This window comes from Taeniopygia guttata, chromosome 1A (assembly GCF_048771995.1).
Source record: "Taeniopygia guttata chromosome 1A, bTaeGut7.mat, whole genome shotgun sequence".
NCBI classification, from domain to species: domain Eukaryota; kingdom Metazoa; phylum Chordata; class Aves; order Passeriformes; family Estrildidae; genus Taeniopygia; species Taeniopygia guttata.
Window position 1 is genome coordinate 4,281,658 of NC_133025.1, and position 18,029 is coordinate 4,299,686.

General features: G+C 46.5%; 1 protein-coding gene across 1 annotated transcript in view; it reads left to right on the plus strand.

Annotated features, from left to right (window-relative positions):
* The first annotated feature begins 2,531 nt into the window (after positions 1-2,531).
* TAF3 (TATA-box binding protein associated factor 3) overlaps positions 2,532-18,029 on the plus strand; it is a 113,058-nt gene continuing 97,560 nt past the window's right edge. The window contains exons 1-2 of the mRNA XM_030290349.4: positions 2,532-2,816; positions 13,296-13,538. Of these exons, the coding sequence (XP_030146209.4) occupies positions 2,651-2,816; positions 13,296-13,538 (409 nt within the window). The 5' untranslated portion in view covers positions 2,532-2,650. The remainder of the gene's footprint in view (positions 2,817-13,295; positions 13,539-18,029) is intronic.

Here is an 18,029-nt window from a genome sequence, read left to right on the forward strand (position 1 = left end):
CTACTGAGTAAGAGTTGTGCTGCTCCTTGCACCTCGGACACCACTCAGTTATTGTAAATTTTGTTTCTGGATCCTTTTTGCCACTGGGGTTCCATCCTTTCCCTACTTGTTTTTTTTCCCAATTAAACAACTCACCCAGAAACACTTTTCCCTCATTGCTGCCAATTTGGTTTTCCATCTAGCTGGAAAGAAAAAAAGGAGAAAAATAACCTTCCTGGGCAGCCTGTTCCCGGGAGAAAAATAATCTTCCTGGGCAGCCTGTTCCAGTGCTCTGCCACCCTCTGCATAAGGAAGTTCTTCCTCCTGAGGAGGTGAAATTCCTCGTCATTTGGTTTTCTTATTGCCATTGCTCTTTATCCTGACACTGCTCGTCACTTAGTCTGGCACCATCTTTTTGACAGCTCTCTCTGAGATATTTATTTAGAGATACTGAGATTATTTATAGAGACATAGAATCAGAGGATGGTTTGGGTTAGGGGGGACCCTAAAGATCACCTTGTTGCACCCGTTGTGATGGGCAGGGACACTTCTCACTATCCCACCAGACTTCGAATACCGCAGCGACTGAGGCATCCCCGGCTTCTCTGGGCATGCTGTGCCAGTGCTTCATCACCCCCACAGGGCAGAATTTCTTCCCATCAAAACTCCTTCTCAGTTCGAAGGCATTGTAAACAGCCTTGTCGCATCCTTCATGTACGATCCCTTCGGGCAGTGGGGGACATTCAGCGGCGCTGCGATACCGACAGTGGCACATGTGCCATGTCCTGCGATACCCACAGTGACACATGTACCGTGTCCTGCGATACCCACAGTGGCACACGTACCGTGTCCTGCGATACCCACAGTGCCACACGTACCGTGTGCTGTGATACCCACAGTGGCACACGTACCGTGTCCTGCGATACCCACAGTGCACATGTACCGTGTCCTGCTGCGATACCCACAGTGGCACACGTACCGTGTCCCACTGCGATACCCACAGTGACACACGTACCATGTCCTGCGATACCCACAGTGGCACATGTGCCGTGTCCCGCTGCGATACTCACAGTGGCACATGTACCATGTCCTGCGATACCCACAGTGACACATGTACCGTGTCCCGCTGCGATACCCACAGTGGCACACGTACCATGTCCTGCGATACCCACAGTGGCACATGTGCCGTGTCCCGCTCCGATACCCACGGTGACACACGTACCGTGTCCTGCGATACCCACAGTGACACATGTACCGTGTCCTGCGATACCCACAGTGGCACATGTACCGTGTCCTGCGATACCCACAGTGGCACATGCACCATGTCCCGCTGCGATACCGACAGTGGCACACGTACCGTGTCCTGCGATACCCACAGTGGCACACGTACCGTGTCCTGCGATACCCACAGTGGCACACGTACCGTGTCCTGCGATACCCACAGTGACACATGTACCGTGTCCTGTGATACCCACAGTGGCACATGTACCGTGTCCTGCGATACCCACAGTGGCACACGTACCATGTCCTGCGATACCCACAGTGGCACATGTGCCGTGTCCTGCTGCGATACCCACAGTGGCACACGTGCCATGTCCTGCGATACCCACAGTGGCACATGTGCCGTGTCCCGCTGCGATACCCACAGTGGCACACGTACCATGTCCTGCGATACCCACAGTGGCACATGTGCCGTGTCCCGCTGCGATACCCACAGTGGCACATGTACCGTGTCCTGCGATAGCCACAGTGGCACATGTGCCATGTCCTGCGATACCCACAGTGGCACACGTACCGTGTCCCGCTGTGATACCCACAGTGGCACACGTACGGTGTCCCACTGCGATACCCACACTGGCACATGTCCCGCTGCGATACCCACAGTGGCACACGTACCGTGTCCTGCGATACCCACAGTGGCACATGTGCCATGTCCTGCGATACCCACAGTGGCACACGTACCGTGTCCTGCGATACCCACAGTGGCACATGTACCATGTCCTGCGATACCCACACTGGCACACGTACCGTGTCCCACTGTGATACCCACAGTGGCACACGTACCGTGTCCTGATACCCACAGTGGCACACGTACCGTGTCCTGATACCCACAGTGACACACGTACCGTGTCCCGCTGCGATACCCACAGTGGCACACGTACCGTGTCCCGCTGCGATACCCACAGTGGCACACGTACCGTGTCCTGCGATACCCACAGTGGCACATGTACCGTGTCCCGCTGCGATACCGACAGTGCCACACGTACCGTGTCCTGCGATACCCACAGTGGCACATGTACCGTGTCCCGCTGCGATACCGACAGTGGCACACGTACCGTGTCCTGCTGTGATACCCACAGTGACACACGTACCGTGTCCTGCGATACCCACAGTGGCACACGTACCGTGTCCCGCTGCGATACCCACAGTGGCACACGTACCGTGTCCTGCGATACCCACATGACACACGTACCGTGTCGTTCCCCGCCGTATCCCCGCGGGCCGCGGCCTCGGTCGCTGCGGGCGGCGTTCCCGCGCTCCGCCCCGCTCGATGCGCTCGGCGCTGGAGCGGCGCTGCCTGCCGGGGGCGGGGCGTGCCAAGATGGCGGCGGCGCTGGCGGCGGCGGCGGGCGGTGCGTGAGAAGCTCCCGCGGCCCCCGGCCCCGGCGGGATGTGCGAGACCTACTCCCGCTGGCTGCTGCGGGTGTCGGTGGCGCAGATCTGCCAGGCCCTCGGCTGGGACTCCGTGCAGGTCTCGGCCTGCGACCTGCTCACCGACGTGCTGCAGCGGTACCTGCAGGGGCTGGGCCGGGGCTGCCACCGCTACTGCGAGCTCTGTGAGTGCGGCTGGGGCTGGGCCGGGGGGAGCGGCGGGACGCGGTCCTCGGGGGCCACTGGGGGTGGCCGTGCTTGAGCAGGGTCCGGGCTGAGGGAGCTCCGGGAGCCCCGCCGGGCTCGGCCATCCCGCCAAGGAAACAGCGCTGGGCACTGCCGGGGCAGGGCAGGAGCGCGGGGTGCTGGGCTGGGGCAGGGCAGGAGGGCACGGGAGGTGCTGTGGGGCACTGCTGGGGCTTGGGCAGGGCAGGGGGGCACAGGGTGTGCTGTGGGGCACTGCTGGGGTCTGGGGTCAGGGCAGGGGGGCACAGGGAGGTGCTGTGGGGCACTGCTGGGGTATGGGGGACAGGGCAGGAGGGCACAGGGAGGTGCTGTGGGGCACTGCTGGGGTTGGGCAGGGCAGGGGGGCACAGGGAGGTGCTGTGGGGCACTGCTGGGGTCTGGGGGTCAGGGCAGGAGGGCACAGGGGGTGGGTTTGGGCAGGGTCTGGGGGTCAGGGCAGGAGGGCACAGGGGGTGGGTTTGGGCAGCATTGGGGTCTGGGGGTCAGGGCAGGAGGGCACAGGGAGGTGCTGTGGGGCACTGCTGGGGCTTGGGCAGGGCAGGGGGGCACAGGGAGGTGCTGTGGGGCACTGCTGGAGTCTGGGGTCAGGGCAGGAGAGTATGGGGAGGTGTGGTTTGGGGAGGGCAGGAGGACATAGGTGTGATTTGGGGAGGGGTCTGGGGGACAGGGCAGAAGGGCACAGGGGGTGGGTTTGGGCAGCATTGGGGTCTGGGGGACAGGGCAGAAGGGCACAGGGGGTGGGTTTGGGCAAGCCAAGGGTCTGGGGGACAGGGCAGGAGGGCACAGGGGGTGGGTTTGGGAAGGGGTCTGGGGGATAGGACAGAAGGGCACAGGGAGGTGGGTTTGGGAAGGGGTCTGGGGGATAGGACAGAAGGGCACAGGGAGGTGGGTTTGGGAAGGGGTCTGGGGGATAGGACAGAGGGGCACAGGGAGGTGGGTTTGGGAGGGGGTCTGGGGGATAGGACAGAGGGGCACAGGGGGTGGGTTTGGGAAGGGGTCTGGGGGATAGGACAGGAGGGCACAGGGAGGTGGGTTTGGGAAGGGGTCTGGGGGATAGGACAGAGGGGCACAGGGAGGTGGGTTTGGGCAGCACTGGGGGCCCTGGCTGTGGGAAAGGCTGTGGGCTAGTATTGTGGAGGTGTGTAAAGGGCAGCTGGAAGCTGCTGCTGGTTGGGCAGTGCCAGGAGCTGGGGATGCTTGGCAGAGGAGGGTCATGGAGGTGTGGTCATTTGGGCAAGGCAGAAGAGTGCGGGGAGATGGGATTTAGGCAGTGCTGGGGTCTTTGGGTCAGTGAGTGGGTTTGGGGAAGATCAGCCCATGGGCTGGGGGCTCTGGGGAAGGGCAGCTGGGCCGTGGGGCAGTGCACAAGACTGGGAGGATGGTGAGGGAAGCCGTGGGGCAGCGCTGGGGCAAGGGGGTCCTGGTGCCAGGGAGCACTGCGGGGCAGTGGGTCTGGGTATGGGTGAGGAGTTGGGACTGTGGGGCTGGAGTTGGAGGAAAGGAGGCTCTGTGGCAGTGGGTCTGGAATGTGGGGACATGGGGGTGCTGTCCCACTCTCTCTGGCTACAGCATGCAGGGTGCTGGGAAGGGGGAGACAAGTATGGGAGTCCCCATTGCTGGGATGTTCTGAATCTGGGGAGAGATTGAACTGGAAGGAGAAGGGGCAGCCAGCCTCTTTTCCTGGTGGGATGTGTACGTGGGAGGATTTGGTGCTGTGTTGTTGTGGCTCATCTTTGGGTCATCTTTTGTGCCTGAGGGGGCAGTAGGGGTCCACTGCAGGTGGAGATGTGTGTGGGGTTCCTATTCCAGCCCCAGGGGAAGTGCTGAGGATGGAGGGTGCAAGGCTTGGACTCCCTCCTGCATGGGGAGGGGGTGCTGTGCCTGGAAGTCTTGTTGCTGGGGTGCTCTGGGAATGTTTGTGTAGAGTGGGGAAGCAGTGGTACTGTGGGACTGGGAAGGCAGGGATGCCCTAATGTGTTTTGGAGGAAGTGGAGCTGTATTGCACAGGATGTGGGAGTGTGGCAGGGCAGCACATGGGAATTGTGGAGTGCAGAAAGGGTGGATTTGGGATGGGGATAATTTAGTGCACATGGCATGAGGTATGGGTGTCCTGGTGTGGAGGCAGAGGAAGAGATTTGGTTGGATGTGTGGGGGACACTCTGCCATGGAGGTGGTACAGAGAGAGCTGGAAGTGATGGTGGAGGGCAGTGGAAGTGATGCCCAAGGCCTCACTGGATTTGAGGTGAGGTGGTGTTGGGTGGGAGCGTGGAAGGGCTGAGTTTACATCAAGCGGGAGAAGAGAAAGAGGAGAGACCTGGGAATCAGTGCCAAGGACTGCTGGCTGGGTCACACAGGAATGTGGAATGGGATTGGGAAGGGAGCACCACTGCTGGGTCTGGGTGTATGGTAAAGGATGCAGTGTTGTGTCCCTGCAGAGCCTGCAGTGGAGCTGCTGAGGGGTTGGATGTCCTGCTGTACCTGCAGAACATGGGAGGGCTGGAGGGTGGGATGTCCAGTTGCTTGCTTGGTCAGTCATGCTGCCAGTGGGTTTGGGTGGGTCAGGAAGGGGTGAGGAGATGACAATCTGCAGGGAGAGGGAGGCTGTCAGGGTCACTGCCCCCTCTAAAGACAGGAAATGTGGAGAATGAGGAGCAAGCTGGGTGTGGTTAGAGGGTCATGGGTCTGTGTGTGGAGGCCTTTGCTGCCCTCCACGTGGGGCAGGGAGGGTGTCATGTGGCAGAGATTTGTATGCAGAGATGGGGTTGCCAGTGCTCCTGCTGCATCTGTGAGTAACAGGAAGGAGATGAAAGGGGATCTCCATAGTGGAGAGGGGTACTCTGGAGAGGTGGATGTGGGCTGTATGCCTGGGAAAACAGGGCTGCTTGTGCCTCCTGTGCCAGGAGGGACGTGTTCCCCCTTCCTCTGGAGAGCTGTGGCATTGTAGGCAGCTGCTGCTCCATGTGTGATGGGGAAGTCCTGGAGGGCCCTGGGGCAGAGGTCAGAGCAGTTGGGTCCGGCAGGGGTTGGAGCTGGGTGGATAATTGATTGCCTGAAGTCCAGGGTAGGGAGAAGGTGACTGGTGGTGGATTTGAGGGCTACTGTAGCCACCACCAGTTCAGAGAATATGCTGGGACCTGCTGGAGGTTGCTGGAGCGATAACAGGAGTGGGAGCCCTGAAATGCACCTCTGGGAATGTTTGCCAGTACTTCTGTTTGAGCTGTGGGAACTGTGCTAATGAGGTGTCAGCCACAGGGGAGAGGAGCATCAGGGGCATGGTGCTGTCAGCTGGTGCTGGATTGGATGCAGCATTAAGATCCAAGGAACTGTGAGGGCTGGGTGTGTTTGATTCCTCTGCAGGGGTGAGTTTGGAGAGTGTGCAGAGCTGGGAAGGACACTGTGAGTGGCTTGGTCAGGAGAGGAGCAACCACAGCCTGGAAGTGCTGCTGCTGGAGGTTGTGCTCCTTCTCTGAAGAAGGGAAGTTCTCACTGCTGCAGGGATCCCCCATGAAGCAAAGTGATGAGCTGAGTGCATCTGGTCCTGGCTCTGCTTCATCATTTCAGAAATAATTGAGATCAAGTCTGACAGTGCCAGTGTAACTAAGCTTAGGAACAACTGTGTGCTGCCAACTGGATTTCTCAGGTTGAATAGGTTTACTTGTACAACATTCCCAAAGTTTGAGAGCAAGTTAGTCTAGAAATGGGACTGTGCAATATTAACCCATATATTCCAGCAGCACAAGTGCAGCTCTGAAGTTTGTATCCCTATCCACACAGAAATTATCTTTAAAGCAATTAAAGGAGACAACAGAGAGGGTTTAGGAGTGGAGTTATGGGGTGAAAAAGATGCTCACCTAGGTTTGGCCAGAGCTGTTGTTTCATAGGGTTGTTACAAATTCTGGGGAAGATGCTTGTGCTGCAGTGTTTCTAAGACTGGGAGGAAAAGACATAGAGATGATGCAAATAAATGTTCTGCTGCTGAGGATTGAGTTTGTAGAGCTCAGCTATACCTTTCTTGCTTTGAGTTTGCTTACTGAAAGTGGGGAAAGGCATTTTTCCGCTCTATGAATGGGGAAGGAAGCACCACAAGTATCACAGTCTTCTTGTTTGGTGTTTTTTTGTTATTTTTTTCTTTGAGGAGAAGGGGAATATGTGCTGTTTGTGCCTGTGATGCGCTATTTTTTGTACAACGTCTCTTAAAACAATCCCTGTATTTCTTTCTTTAAAAAGGTTTGTAAAAGGACATCTTAATACTGAGCTGACATCTCCCTGCAATTTCAGAATTGTTTCCTTTTGCTCCTGAAATAAGTTACTGTACAAACCCAGCTCTGGATGAATGAGCTTAATTCTGCCATGGTTTTTGCATAAGTAGAATTAATTAAATTCCAATTGTAGCATCTTCATTGTCAGGGCGTTATCTCGGAGTCAGACCAGTGGGGTTTGAGTTAGCAGGGCTGTCAGCTGAGGGACATAATCTTTGTGTTCCAAACTGAATGGATTTACTCTGACGTAGCTGAGACACCGTGGTATCGCTGTGAAAAGCCTGTCACCGCTGCTCACGTGTCCTCTCACTTGCAGAAGAAAATGATGGCTCTCCCAGCTGGGTTAGATCTTTGTTCCAGCTGTTACATCCCATTAGGAGAGCTACAGTCAAGATTTTCATTACTTTTCTGCTGTTGTTTCTTTGCATTTGCAGGAGCTGTAGTTGATGGGAGCTTCTGTGGCTGCAAAGAGAAGGCAAAAGGATTTGCAAAGCGGGTTTGAGATGTGTTTGGTGCCGTGAAATGCTTCTGAATGCTGTGTTGGGGGCTGGAGGAGAGGCTGAACTTACAGGGAGAAAATCAGGGTTTTCTTCTTGAAGTACACCGTATTATGCTGCTCAAATTTGTGGAAAGCTTGTCAAAGGAACACCATTAAATATGCTGTGAGCTGTTTTATCCTAAAATTTAAACTAAATATTTGAAAACCAATGTTGGAGTATGTAATTAAGGTATCAGGCTGCAAAACAAACTGATGTGGAGTGGCTTCTGAGAGCAGAGTTCTGCGTTGTTGTTGGTTTTAAGCAGAGGTGAAAAGGGAAAGGCTCCCTGTTAGGTGCCACTTTGTTTTGCAGTCCTGTTTCACGTGGTTTGATAGAGGGTGGCAGAGCTGGTGCTTTGAGTTACCTGCTCTGGATTGTATAGGTTGGGTTTTTTTATACTGGGGAGCTGTCCATGAGGACAGATCAGAATCTGCTTTGTTTGCCATGAATTTAGCTGATGTAGCTTGAGTAGTGGGTTATAGACACGCAGAATATGTCACATTTTACCTCTTAACACATCCAATGAGGGAGTTCAGTTTCCAGTCTATTTATGTGAGTGGTGCAGTTCATGGGAGGGATGAGGAGGGGAGCTGTTCCCACCTCCTGAAGTCTCTTTTTTGTGATACGTTGCTCTAAAAACCAGTCAGACAGAAGCTACTTAACTTTATCACTGAGGGCATCTGGGCATATTTCAATTGGACAAATTTAGATTACCTGCTGCTACAACTAGAAGTGTAACAAGCTGAATAATTAAGTTTTTTAATTTAGCGGTGGATTTTCCTTTGCTTTCCTTCAATTTTCAGTGTTGAGCTTATATACTGTGATTTTTTTTCCTCCTGAAATTTGCTAACAGTTAGGAAATAAAATTTCAAAGTTGGCATTCAGTTTCAAATTTTTGACTACTTTTTTGAAGATTATTTTTACGCAAACACAGAATTGTAGAATATCTCAAGTTGGAAGGGACCCACATGGATCATTAAGTCCAAGTCCCTATTCCTTGCAGGACTGCATATTAATTATACATACGTAGAAAAATATGAATGACGATATTGAAATTGGTATTATTAATGCAGCTGCATTTTTGTTGAAAGGCAGGTTCTGATCTGGGGAGCACAGTATTATAACTGGAAGGAAAAATTGTTGATATTGCAAAATGTTTACAAGGCAGAACTGACTCCAAAATTGCTTCAAGGTCTGCACAGTCTCCTGTAAACTTCATTATGACAAAGGGAGAATGCAAACAACAGACCAATATTTTCATTGGTAGTTACCACAAAGGAGAGAATTCACCTGGCATCAGCCAATTTTTTATTTCTTTATAATGTCAGATTTACCTCGTATATTTTCTTTGGTTTTGTTCTTTTTTTTAGTTACTTCACTCTTACCACTGAACAGTAATAATCTCTATCAAAGGATTAGACTGTTGGTGATCAGTTTAAATGAGATTATTCTCTCTGCTGGTCCTTGAATTTTGTAACGAGGATCTATCCTGGGCCTGTAACATTCATTATAAGTGTGAATTTTATGTCCTGATAACCTTAAATATTGATGCTTTTAAGCTAATTAACTTTTTACTGGCTACTAATATAAAGAAGGGCAATGTGGTTTTTTTGCTTGATGTTTCTGAAGTTACTGGGAGGAGGAGCAGACTCTGAGCACCAATAGCAAGAAGATGCTTTTGCCTGACTGGTAGCTACATTGATTGGACCCTTTTTTCCCCACTTAAGTGCATTTAAGTAAGGCATCTAAACTTATTAAATAACGTATTTTGCATGCTTATGACTTTGCTGGATAGAAGCTGTGTTGTCTCTATGAAACAGTTATCCTAGGGTAATTTTGTGTGACATGCTGGAGCACAAGGAGTCTGTGATAGAGCCTGTAATTAAAATACCAAGGAGCTATACCTAATAATTTGCTGGTTAAAATAAAATCTAAAAAAAAAATCTCTTTTACAGCAGCCGTGAGGGAGAATGCTGAGCTATTTATAACATGTGTGCATGTTGCATGGGTGGTGACTCATTAATTTTTCTCAGTATATTTATTACAGAACTGTAGTTGCTTCCCTTAAGAAACCTGGCATGAAACTAAAAGCTCTTATGTTCTGTACTAATTCACCTGTTAAATTTTCACTCATTTATACGAACTTTGGGCCAGGAAGGAGGAGGTGGAGGGGGTGAATCTGACAAAAGGAAATCAGCTATTTCTGAGACTGAATTTAAGGCAAGACAGTTCCCTAACTCCCACAGAGCCCCTCACAGTGCCTTTGGATGACATGAGCACTGACCAGCTTGTTTGCTGGAGGAATTCTTGTGACTTTTGCAAAAATAACTCAGCTTTAGGAGCTTCTAAAAATTCCTTTTCCCCACATCCCAAACCCTTGTTTGTAGGGGAGTTTAGTGCTCCTCATTGTGTTTGATTTGGTTTTCCTTGTGGATGGGTTGGTTCATCTGCAGGTGATGCTGAGCGGTGGGGCTGAGGGCTGGATAACTTTCCACACAAGTACTCTGCTCTGCCTGGATTCTCTTTGCCCATCACATCAGTCCAGTATTTTTTGGGATGCAATTCCATGTGCAGATTCCTCCTCACCTTGTGCTCCTTCTCATGCCCAGGGAAGCTGAGAGTATCTTACCTGCACGGGCATTCCCACAGGTTTCTGGTGAGCTGTTTTGAGACCAAATGGTCTTAATTTAGCTCTGCTGCTGGGACAGCTTTACTACTTTTGGGGCACAGTTCCCATTCAGGGAGATAGTGCAGCTTAAAATCTTGTCAGAAAGGTGTTTTCGTAGTTCACTGTTCATAGGGCATAAGGAGGAGAGTTGTAACTTGCTGGATAAACTATTTCCACCTCCTTCCTTCTCATTCCCTGAACAATGATAGTATTTAAAGTGTTGTGGTATAAAGAACAGCAAGAGACTGGAAACCAAAGCTCTGAAGTGCCTGTGATCTGGCACTGACTTGCTGTGTGACATGAGATTAATTATTTCACTGGGAGGCTTCGGCATCTGAATTTTTAAACTGAGGATAGCACAGATACATGAAGAATATTGAGATAAGTTCCGTATCCACAGATTAAACTTCTTTTCTTGGCATCATTTGCTCACAGAAGAAAAGACTAAATGAAACACCAGGAGAGAGTGTGTTGCATGTTTGTCAGCATTCCGTTTCATGTGCCTGGTTTCTGCTATTTTACTGATTTTTTTTTTTTTTTATTATTAAGCCAGCGAAAGAAGGGAAATGCTAAACTGTTGAAATAAAAGTGTAAAGTCTTTATTTGATGAATAACCTGGAAATACATTTAATTCAATTTTGTGCTGTGATAATTTCCAGTTGATAACTGGTTTGATTTTAAATGCAGATATGAATATAGACCTGAAAGTTTTTTCAAACCTTTTTATCACTGAGGACATTCTCTTGAAAAGAAGTGTTAACAGTTCCATCCTTTCATCCCTCTGACAGTTGCAGGTTTAAACATTATTTTTAGCTTTCAATCGAACTTTAAACTTGGCATTGTCTCTTTGGAGGCAAATGTCAAAGCTCTGGGAAAACTGAATCTTCTTTGGGGTTTTTTTGGTCACCTTTTGAACCCACTTTCTAATACACATAATTGTTTTGTGATACAGTTGTTAAATATTTCCATGCTTCAGTTACACTTAGTAGCTGCTTCTCTGCCACATGTTCTTAAAAAGCACTTGTAGAAAGAATTAATTTTTAGCATTTATCACTCACCAATCATGTCAGTTTTCTGGAGGTTAAAAAGATCATGTGCAGATCTAGGAAAAGACCTTTGAAAAGTTTTCCCCAAGTTTTTCTTTTCAGCTCTCTGTCAAACTTGTACCTCTTAAATCTTGACAGCTTAGAAAATGCTTCAGTGAGTTCACAGGTACTTTCATAGCCTGCAGAACAACTAAAAGCAGCAACACAAAATTTCTTAGTGGTGTCAATTACCTGAATTTAATTTTTTAAGCATAAAGCACACTTTTTTCTCCACCTAATAAGTATAAGGCTTTCATAACTACTCTGAAGTGGTGATATCTTCATGTAATTATGTGTGTGCAAGCCTGGAGTTTGCAAAGCAGACTGCTATTGCACTTACACAAACACACAGATATTACACAAACACAAACTACGAGGTGCTTCTCACCCTGCAGAGTTCACATTCCAAACACAGGAGGGTAAAACTGGCAGTAACTTGGTCTGGTCTCCCTTTTAGCTGTGGAAAGAATTAAAACACAAACGAGTCTTGCCCAGAGTCACACAAGAGGCCAGTGTTGGAGAGCTGAGAATCAACCCCATAATCTGAGTATTATCCTTATCTTCACCACAAGACTTAAGAAGGGAAATTCTAGAACAAAATTCTCATTTTCTAAACGTACCTGCAGGCGTGAGTTGGCTGGGGGTTGGAATTCGTGCAGTGATGTGAGAACCAACCCGTTCAGCTGCCTTGGCTTCAAGATAAACCAAGAAGAGATTAGGTTAAAGGACAAACAAAAGAGCATCCCCCCATTCTCTGGAGCCAGGCCTCCACAATAGCCATTGTGTTCCTTCAATAAGCACAGGCTGCTTTTCCATAATTACTTTTTAAAGTAAATCCCAGTTTATCATCATATAGGGATGTAATATCTTCATAAGCCAATTCTACAGAATTGTAATAATTCAGTATATAATTTTATTGAATTAAAAATCATGTTTGGGGTTTACATTGTTTTTGGGTTATTGTTGTTATGAAAAGTCAGGAAGAGACTTGAAGTTTTGCCTTGGCTGCCAAAGCCAGATGCCCAGTTCGCCCTCCAGACGGCCTTTTGAGGGATTTTCCTCTGTCAAGTCAGGGAAACTGAGGTACTTGGACTTTTGCAAGTGTAATTTAAAGCTTTGAGCCAAATTAATTGTATAGTACAAGCTGCATCCTCTGTTGGACTGTTTTCTTGGAAATCCTATTAAATAAAGATCCCAACCGCCTGGCCAGTGAGGTTTCACTGTGCTTTTTGTGAAGAAAGTAAAATTTTTGCTGTAGAATCAAACTCAAGTTGCCCTCCAGGAAATCAGCCCCTGAAGTATAGTATAAAATATTCTGTCCTCATCAGACCACTACTTAATATTCCTCTCTTTTATCCAGGAGGTGTAGCTAACCAGTAGATGAAGTGGCTCATAGTTTATAAAGCCTGTAGATTTCATCTGGTGGAAAGATAGTTTGTGTAGGTTTTTTATATCAAGAGACTCTTTTTTTCTTTTCTCTCTGTAAACAACAGTTCAAAAAAATGAAATTTATCCTTTTGTATGTTGAGAAATAATATTTTATCTGTTCCTACTGATAAAGAGCACTTTCTGCGTTATGGGGTGTGTGGTGTTAATTGACTGTTGCCAGGTAAAGCTGCCTGTTGCTCCGTCATTTGGGCTTGATTTGCTTCCTGGAGTGCAATTCTTCAGTGGCAGAGTTTGAAACAAAGTGATGGCTCAAAACAAAACCCTTCTGAAAGTAAACCTGGTAGAACTGTGGGGCAGTAAATCCACCTCTCTTACTGGTGGTGAGCGGGGGGCTGTAATCTCAAAGCATTTTCAGGCTGAATTTTTTAACCTGGTTTTCTGTGAAAATATTGTTTTTCTGTTGCTTTTTTTGTTCCAGATGGCCGCACAGATCCAATTTTGGATGACGTAGGCGATGCCTTCAAGCTTATGGGGGTTAACCTGCACGAGCTGGAAGATTACATACACAATATTGAACCTGTCACTTTTGCACATCAAATCCCTTCGTTCCCTGTCAGCAAGAACAATGTCCTCCAGTTCCCCCAGCTGGGAAGTAAGGATGCAGAAGAGAGGAAGGAGTACATCCCTGATTACCTGCCACCTATTGTCTCCTCTCAAGAAGGTGCGAAATCAATCCTTTGCTTTCACTTTTGGTGTATTTGGGTATTTGTGGGCATCCCCCAGCAGCTCAAGCTGTGCTGCTCTGTGGTAATAGCTTGGGAAGGGACCCTGGGGTGTTACCAAAGCAGGGTTGCAAAACAGTTAGCAGTGCTGTGGCAGGTTTCTTCTCCACTGCTTTTGCTTTCCTTCCAGATTAACTCGTGCCAAAAATTTGCGTTATGCCATTATTTCAATAATGCATTCTAAATTTTAAGTTTTCAGATGACAATAGGAATAAATGCTTAGCATTACCTTTTGTGTGTTAGCCTCCCCCTTATGCATCCTCCAAGAGCTTCTGTAATTTGGTAAAGGTAGAAGAAGGAAGGCTAGTGAAACTGGCACAGCATTTCCTGCCCCTGATAACTGTTTCTCCTTACTTACAGCAAATTTTAGCATAAAAACCAAACCAAATCAAATAGAAAAACCTAATTTTCCAATTTAAATGAATTCAGCTTTAAGATATAGGAAGTAAGAGTATTTTAGAGGCATTGTACTGGCTTTTAAGTCTCTTTGCTAACATTGATTAGGGTTTCATCATCACTGTTCCAGCTGCTCCTTCCCTTTTTGTCTCACAGAGGCACAGGTTGAGGAAACAGTGAAACCAGCTACACAAGTGCTGTGAGATGCAATTGACCTGAGAATTTTAACTGTGGCAGTGGAAAAAGCATACTTGTTTTCTCTATTTTTAAGCTATATGAGACTTGATTGCTAATAAGATAAACCTTTAAGAAACATGACCTGGTCGGACTTGCCCTTTGAATAGCGAACAGCACACAACTGTACTTTGTGTGGAAATAAATGTATGTAAGGTTGTGGGTATAAAAATCCCAGACAGAAGAACTTAATTTTCCAGAGGAGTGTAATGAACAGGTGGAATCTGCACAAGATAACTTAATTTAGACTTTTGTGGGGACAGAAGGTATATCATGCTCCTTTTTTAAGAAGTAAGGGCTCAAAGTCTGCATGTTAAAATAGGTGTAAAAACTCTGCCCATGTGAGGATGAACATAAGCAACATCACCTTGTTGGGCAAAGAAATCCATTGCTGGGCTGCTACAAGCATGGCATGGGGCAGCATTCCAGTGATTTAGCAAGCTGTAGGAAGTGTATGTTCAGGTTTTCTTACATCATGTTCAGCTAAAGATGCAGTTGCTGTGTACTCCAGTTAGAGCAAGTGAAATTGTGGTCAGGAACAGGTATCTGAGGAGCAGGTACTGGGTTTTGTGTGCTCTGAACAAATATGCTCGTTCCAGTAGTAAGGTAAGGACTTACTCATCCTGGTGAGTATTTCTGAGGCTCTGTAGACTTTTAATTTTCTGTTTCCTTTAGTTGTGTTTTATAGATCAATAGCATTTCAGTGTTTTTTACTTTAATACAAGCCAGGAAATGAAACTGCTGTTCAAAACAGAAATACTTTCTTAAATTGGTAAGGAGGTCCTAAAGTCTCGCCCTTGTGAAGTTTGTTAAAAGGCTTGTTTTAAAAATCTAACAATGAACTCTCTCAAACCAGGAAGAGGCAAACAAAATGTAAATATCATATGTGTAGGCAGCATATATAAAAGAAGAGTACTGAGGAAGAAGACTTTAGGAAGTGAATGGGGATTTTAGCTCCCCTGTTCTGACTGCTTGCTTTAGCCTGATTCTTCAGGAGGTAAACAAGCACCATTCTGTCAGAGAAATCTGGCATCTTTGAAGTGTAAGAAGTTGCCCAGCAGTGTTGCAGTTGTTTGGGGTTTTTTTTTCCCTGGGAAAATCATATTTTAAAATATGCAAGAAAAGTCAAATCCAGCAAGGCTGAAAGCAGCTGCAGACAAATATCTGAGCGTGGGGAGGGAGAGAGGAGAATTACAGACTCAGCCTGGCAATACATGACTAACAAAGAGAGGCTAAAAATTGAAATGGGGACAGTTGTGCTTTTTCTTTTTTTTCTATATGTAACTTTTTATACTCTTTCTCTTGCAAGTTAGATCCAGGAGTTAGATTTTAGCAGTCCTTATAAATAATGTATGAATCCTTTTAACACCTGAAGCAAGAAGATATTATTTCCAAAGTTGGATGAGAACCAGGAAAACTTCTGATGCCTAAGGGTAGTGTATCAGAGGACCTATAGACACACACAACTTGAAAAAATGAATAAAATATTTTTAAATTGAAATTTAAAGGAAGTATTAAATACAGTTGCTGAATGCAGATTTGTTGTAGTTGATTTAAAATGCTTACAGTTGAGAACATTTTAATTTTGAATTAAATGTTTTCTGAAAGTGGTGTTTGTACTCTGTGGTTTATTTTTCAAAAGGATGAGGTGGATCATAAAACTTCTTTATATGTTTTGTTGTATATTATTCCAAGTAAAATTTGGAAGAAAAACTTACTTTTGGAGATGAAAGGAATGCATAGTAAAAATACTGAAGAATAGCAGAAGCCATTTAAATATTTTGCAATGTTTTATAGTGTAGAAAAAAAAAGAGGCTGCTCAGATTGTTCAGTCCAAAATATTTGAGTTGCTTTGAGTAGGCAACAATTAGAAATGGAGAAAGGCTTTGTGCACGTTAGGGTGTGTGGTGTAAATCTTATAGTGACTTCAAGGAATCATCAGCAAGACTCTTTATGTCCCATTTTATATCAAAGCCCAGAGCTCAAATCAGTTATGAATATTTATTTATTGTTGGGCTCAGAAATCACTGGTATATTTTAGCAATAATATAGCCATGATTTTTAGTAAGAAAAAACTCTTTTCTCAGTACTGTTAATTTAAAAACCAAAGCAGTGTTCAGTCTACACCACGACCAGTAGGTGTTGCTGCCCTCCTTCCCAAAACTCCTTTAGTTCTGCACATGTAACCAACTTCTTATTTCCACTTACTCCAGAGCTGGTGGTGGTTCAGGCTGTGCAGAGGCTGCCCAGCAGCTCGAGAGATGTCTTAGTTATCATTGCCAGAGAATCCACAAGAGCAGAAAGCCCTTCCAGCCTGAGAGGAGCCAGCTCCTTCATTGTGCTCAGCAGTAAGAAATTCTGAAAGAGCTCTGAGTGACTCCTGAAGTTGTGGGGGAAAGGGAGGAAGGCAAATAAGTTCTCGAGATCTATAATTTGTGTCAGCCAGAAGTTCAGTTCAGTGATACAAGTTTTGTTCCAAGAAAGCAGAAAATGTTTTCTTGCCTTAAATATGGAGTGCAAGCTCTAACCAAATGCTTGAGCTGTGAGGATCTGCATATATAATTCTATATATTATAAGACAATCTGAATCACTATTTCCGTGGAAAATGCTGGATTTTTAGCAGTATTTTTACAAAGGACACTGAAGGGATAATTTTATGCCAATGTATCATGATGTTCACTGTCTGCCTATTTTTAATTAGTCTTCTTTTTGTTTTTGAGTTAGTTTAGCACTGTTGTCACTAAAATGTCATGGTAAACTTGTAAGAACGATTAAAAAAGGAGAAAAAAAATTAGTTACAAAACATGATGGTCATGCTTTATTTCTTGTGCTTTAATGCAAGGGAACATACATTTTGCAATAATAAATCAACTTCATAGAATTTGTTGATTGCATTTGAAGCAAAACAGTATGTGCTGAAACTAGGCCAGCTGAGAAAGCCCAGATACTTCTCCACAGCTACTAATAATCACTGTTACATTTTGTGATAATGTTGAGAGGCCTGAGTCCTGATGTTGTAACAACATGCACCATTCTCCATGATTAAAACAAAGAAAAGCGAGATGTGAATCCTGCATGTGCCACGGGATCCTTATTTTTAAGCTTCCTGGAATTAATCTCTACCTGTGCTTGCTGCCTCTTGTTATCACTACATTTAATTTTTTTTTTTTTTTAAATAACCACTTTTTGTCAACTGCTCTCTTTTTGTGACTTTTTGAAGTCTCAGGCAGTCCATCCCTGCTGTTCTGTCTGGAAAACTGAAGAAAACACATAGTTTTTGTATGTGCAGTGCTGCTCATAGTCTGTGGTATTTGCATTAGACCCTTACTCTTATGCTCTAGGTGTGCTGGTGCATGTAAGCAGGATGTGAGGGAAAAGGCACAAGAGTCTCTTCCCACTAGTTTAGATATTTTGTGGAGAGAAGGGTAGCTTTTAGAGAGTCAGATTTTCTCTGCAGTTCCAGCTGCATTTTTTTCTGTCCTCTGCTTCATACCCCTTCACTCCCACTCCTTGACTCCTTTCCCTTGAAAACGATCTGGGAATAAATGTAATTTTTACCAGGCATTAAATTTTGTTGTCTTTAATTCCTGAGAATGTGTGCTCAAGAGTGGCATTGTATTTCTGATCATTGAGTCAGGACAAGTTCTTGGCACAGTTTACAAATTCAGATTTATTTGTAGCCTTTTCTGTCAGAGCATTTTATTTCCCTGTCAGATCAAAGCCTAAAATTGCTGATCTTCTTACAGTCCTGCCTTTTCCCCTTTTTGCTGCTGATGTGATACTAGGACCTGTTACCTAC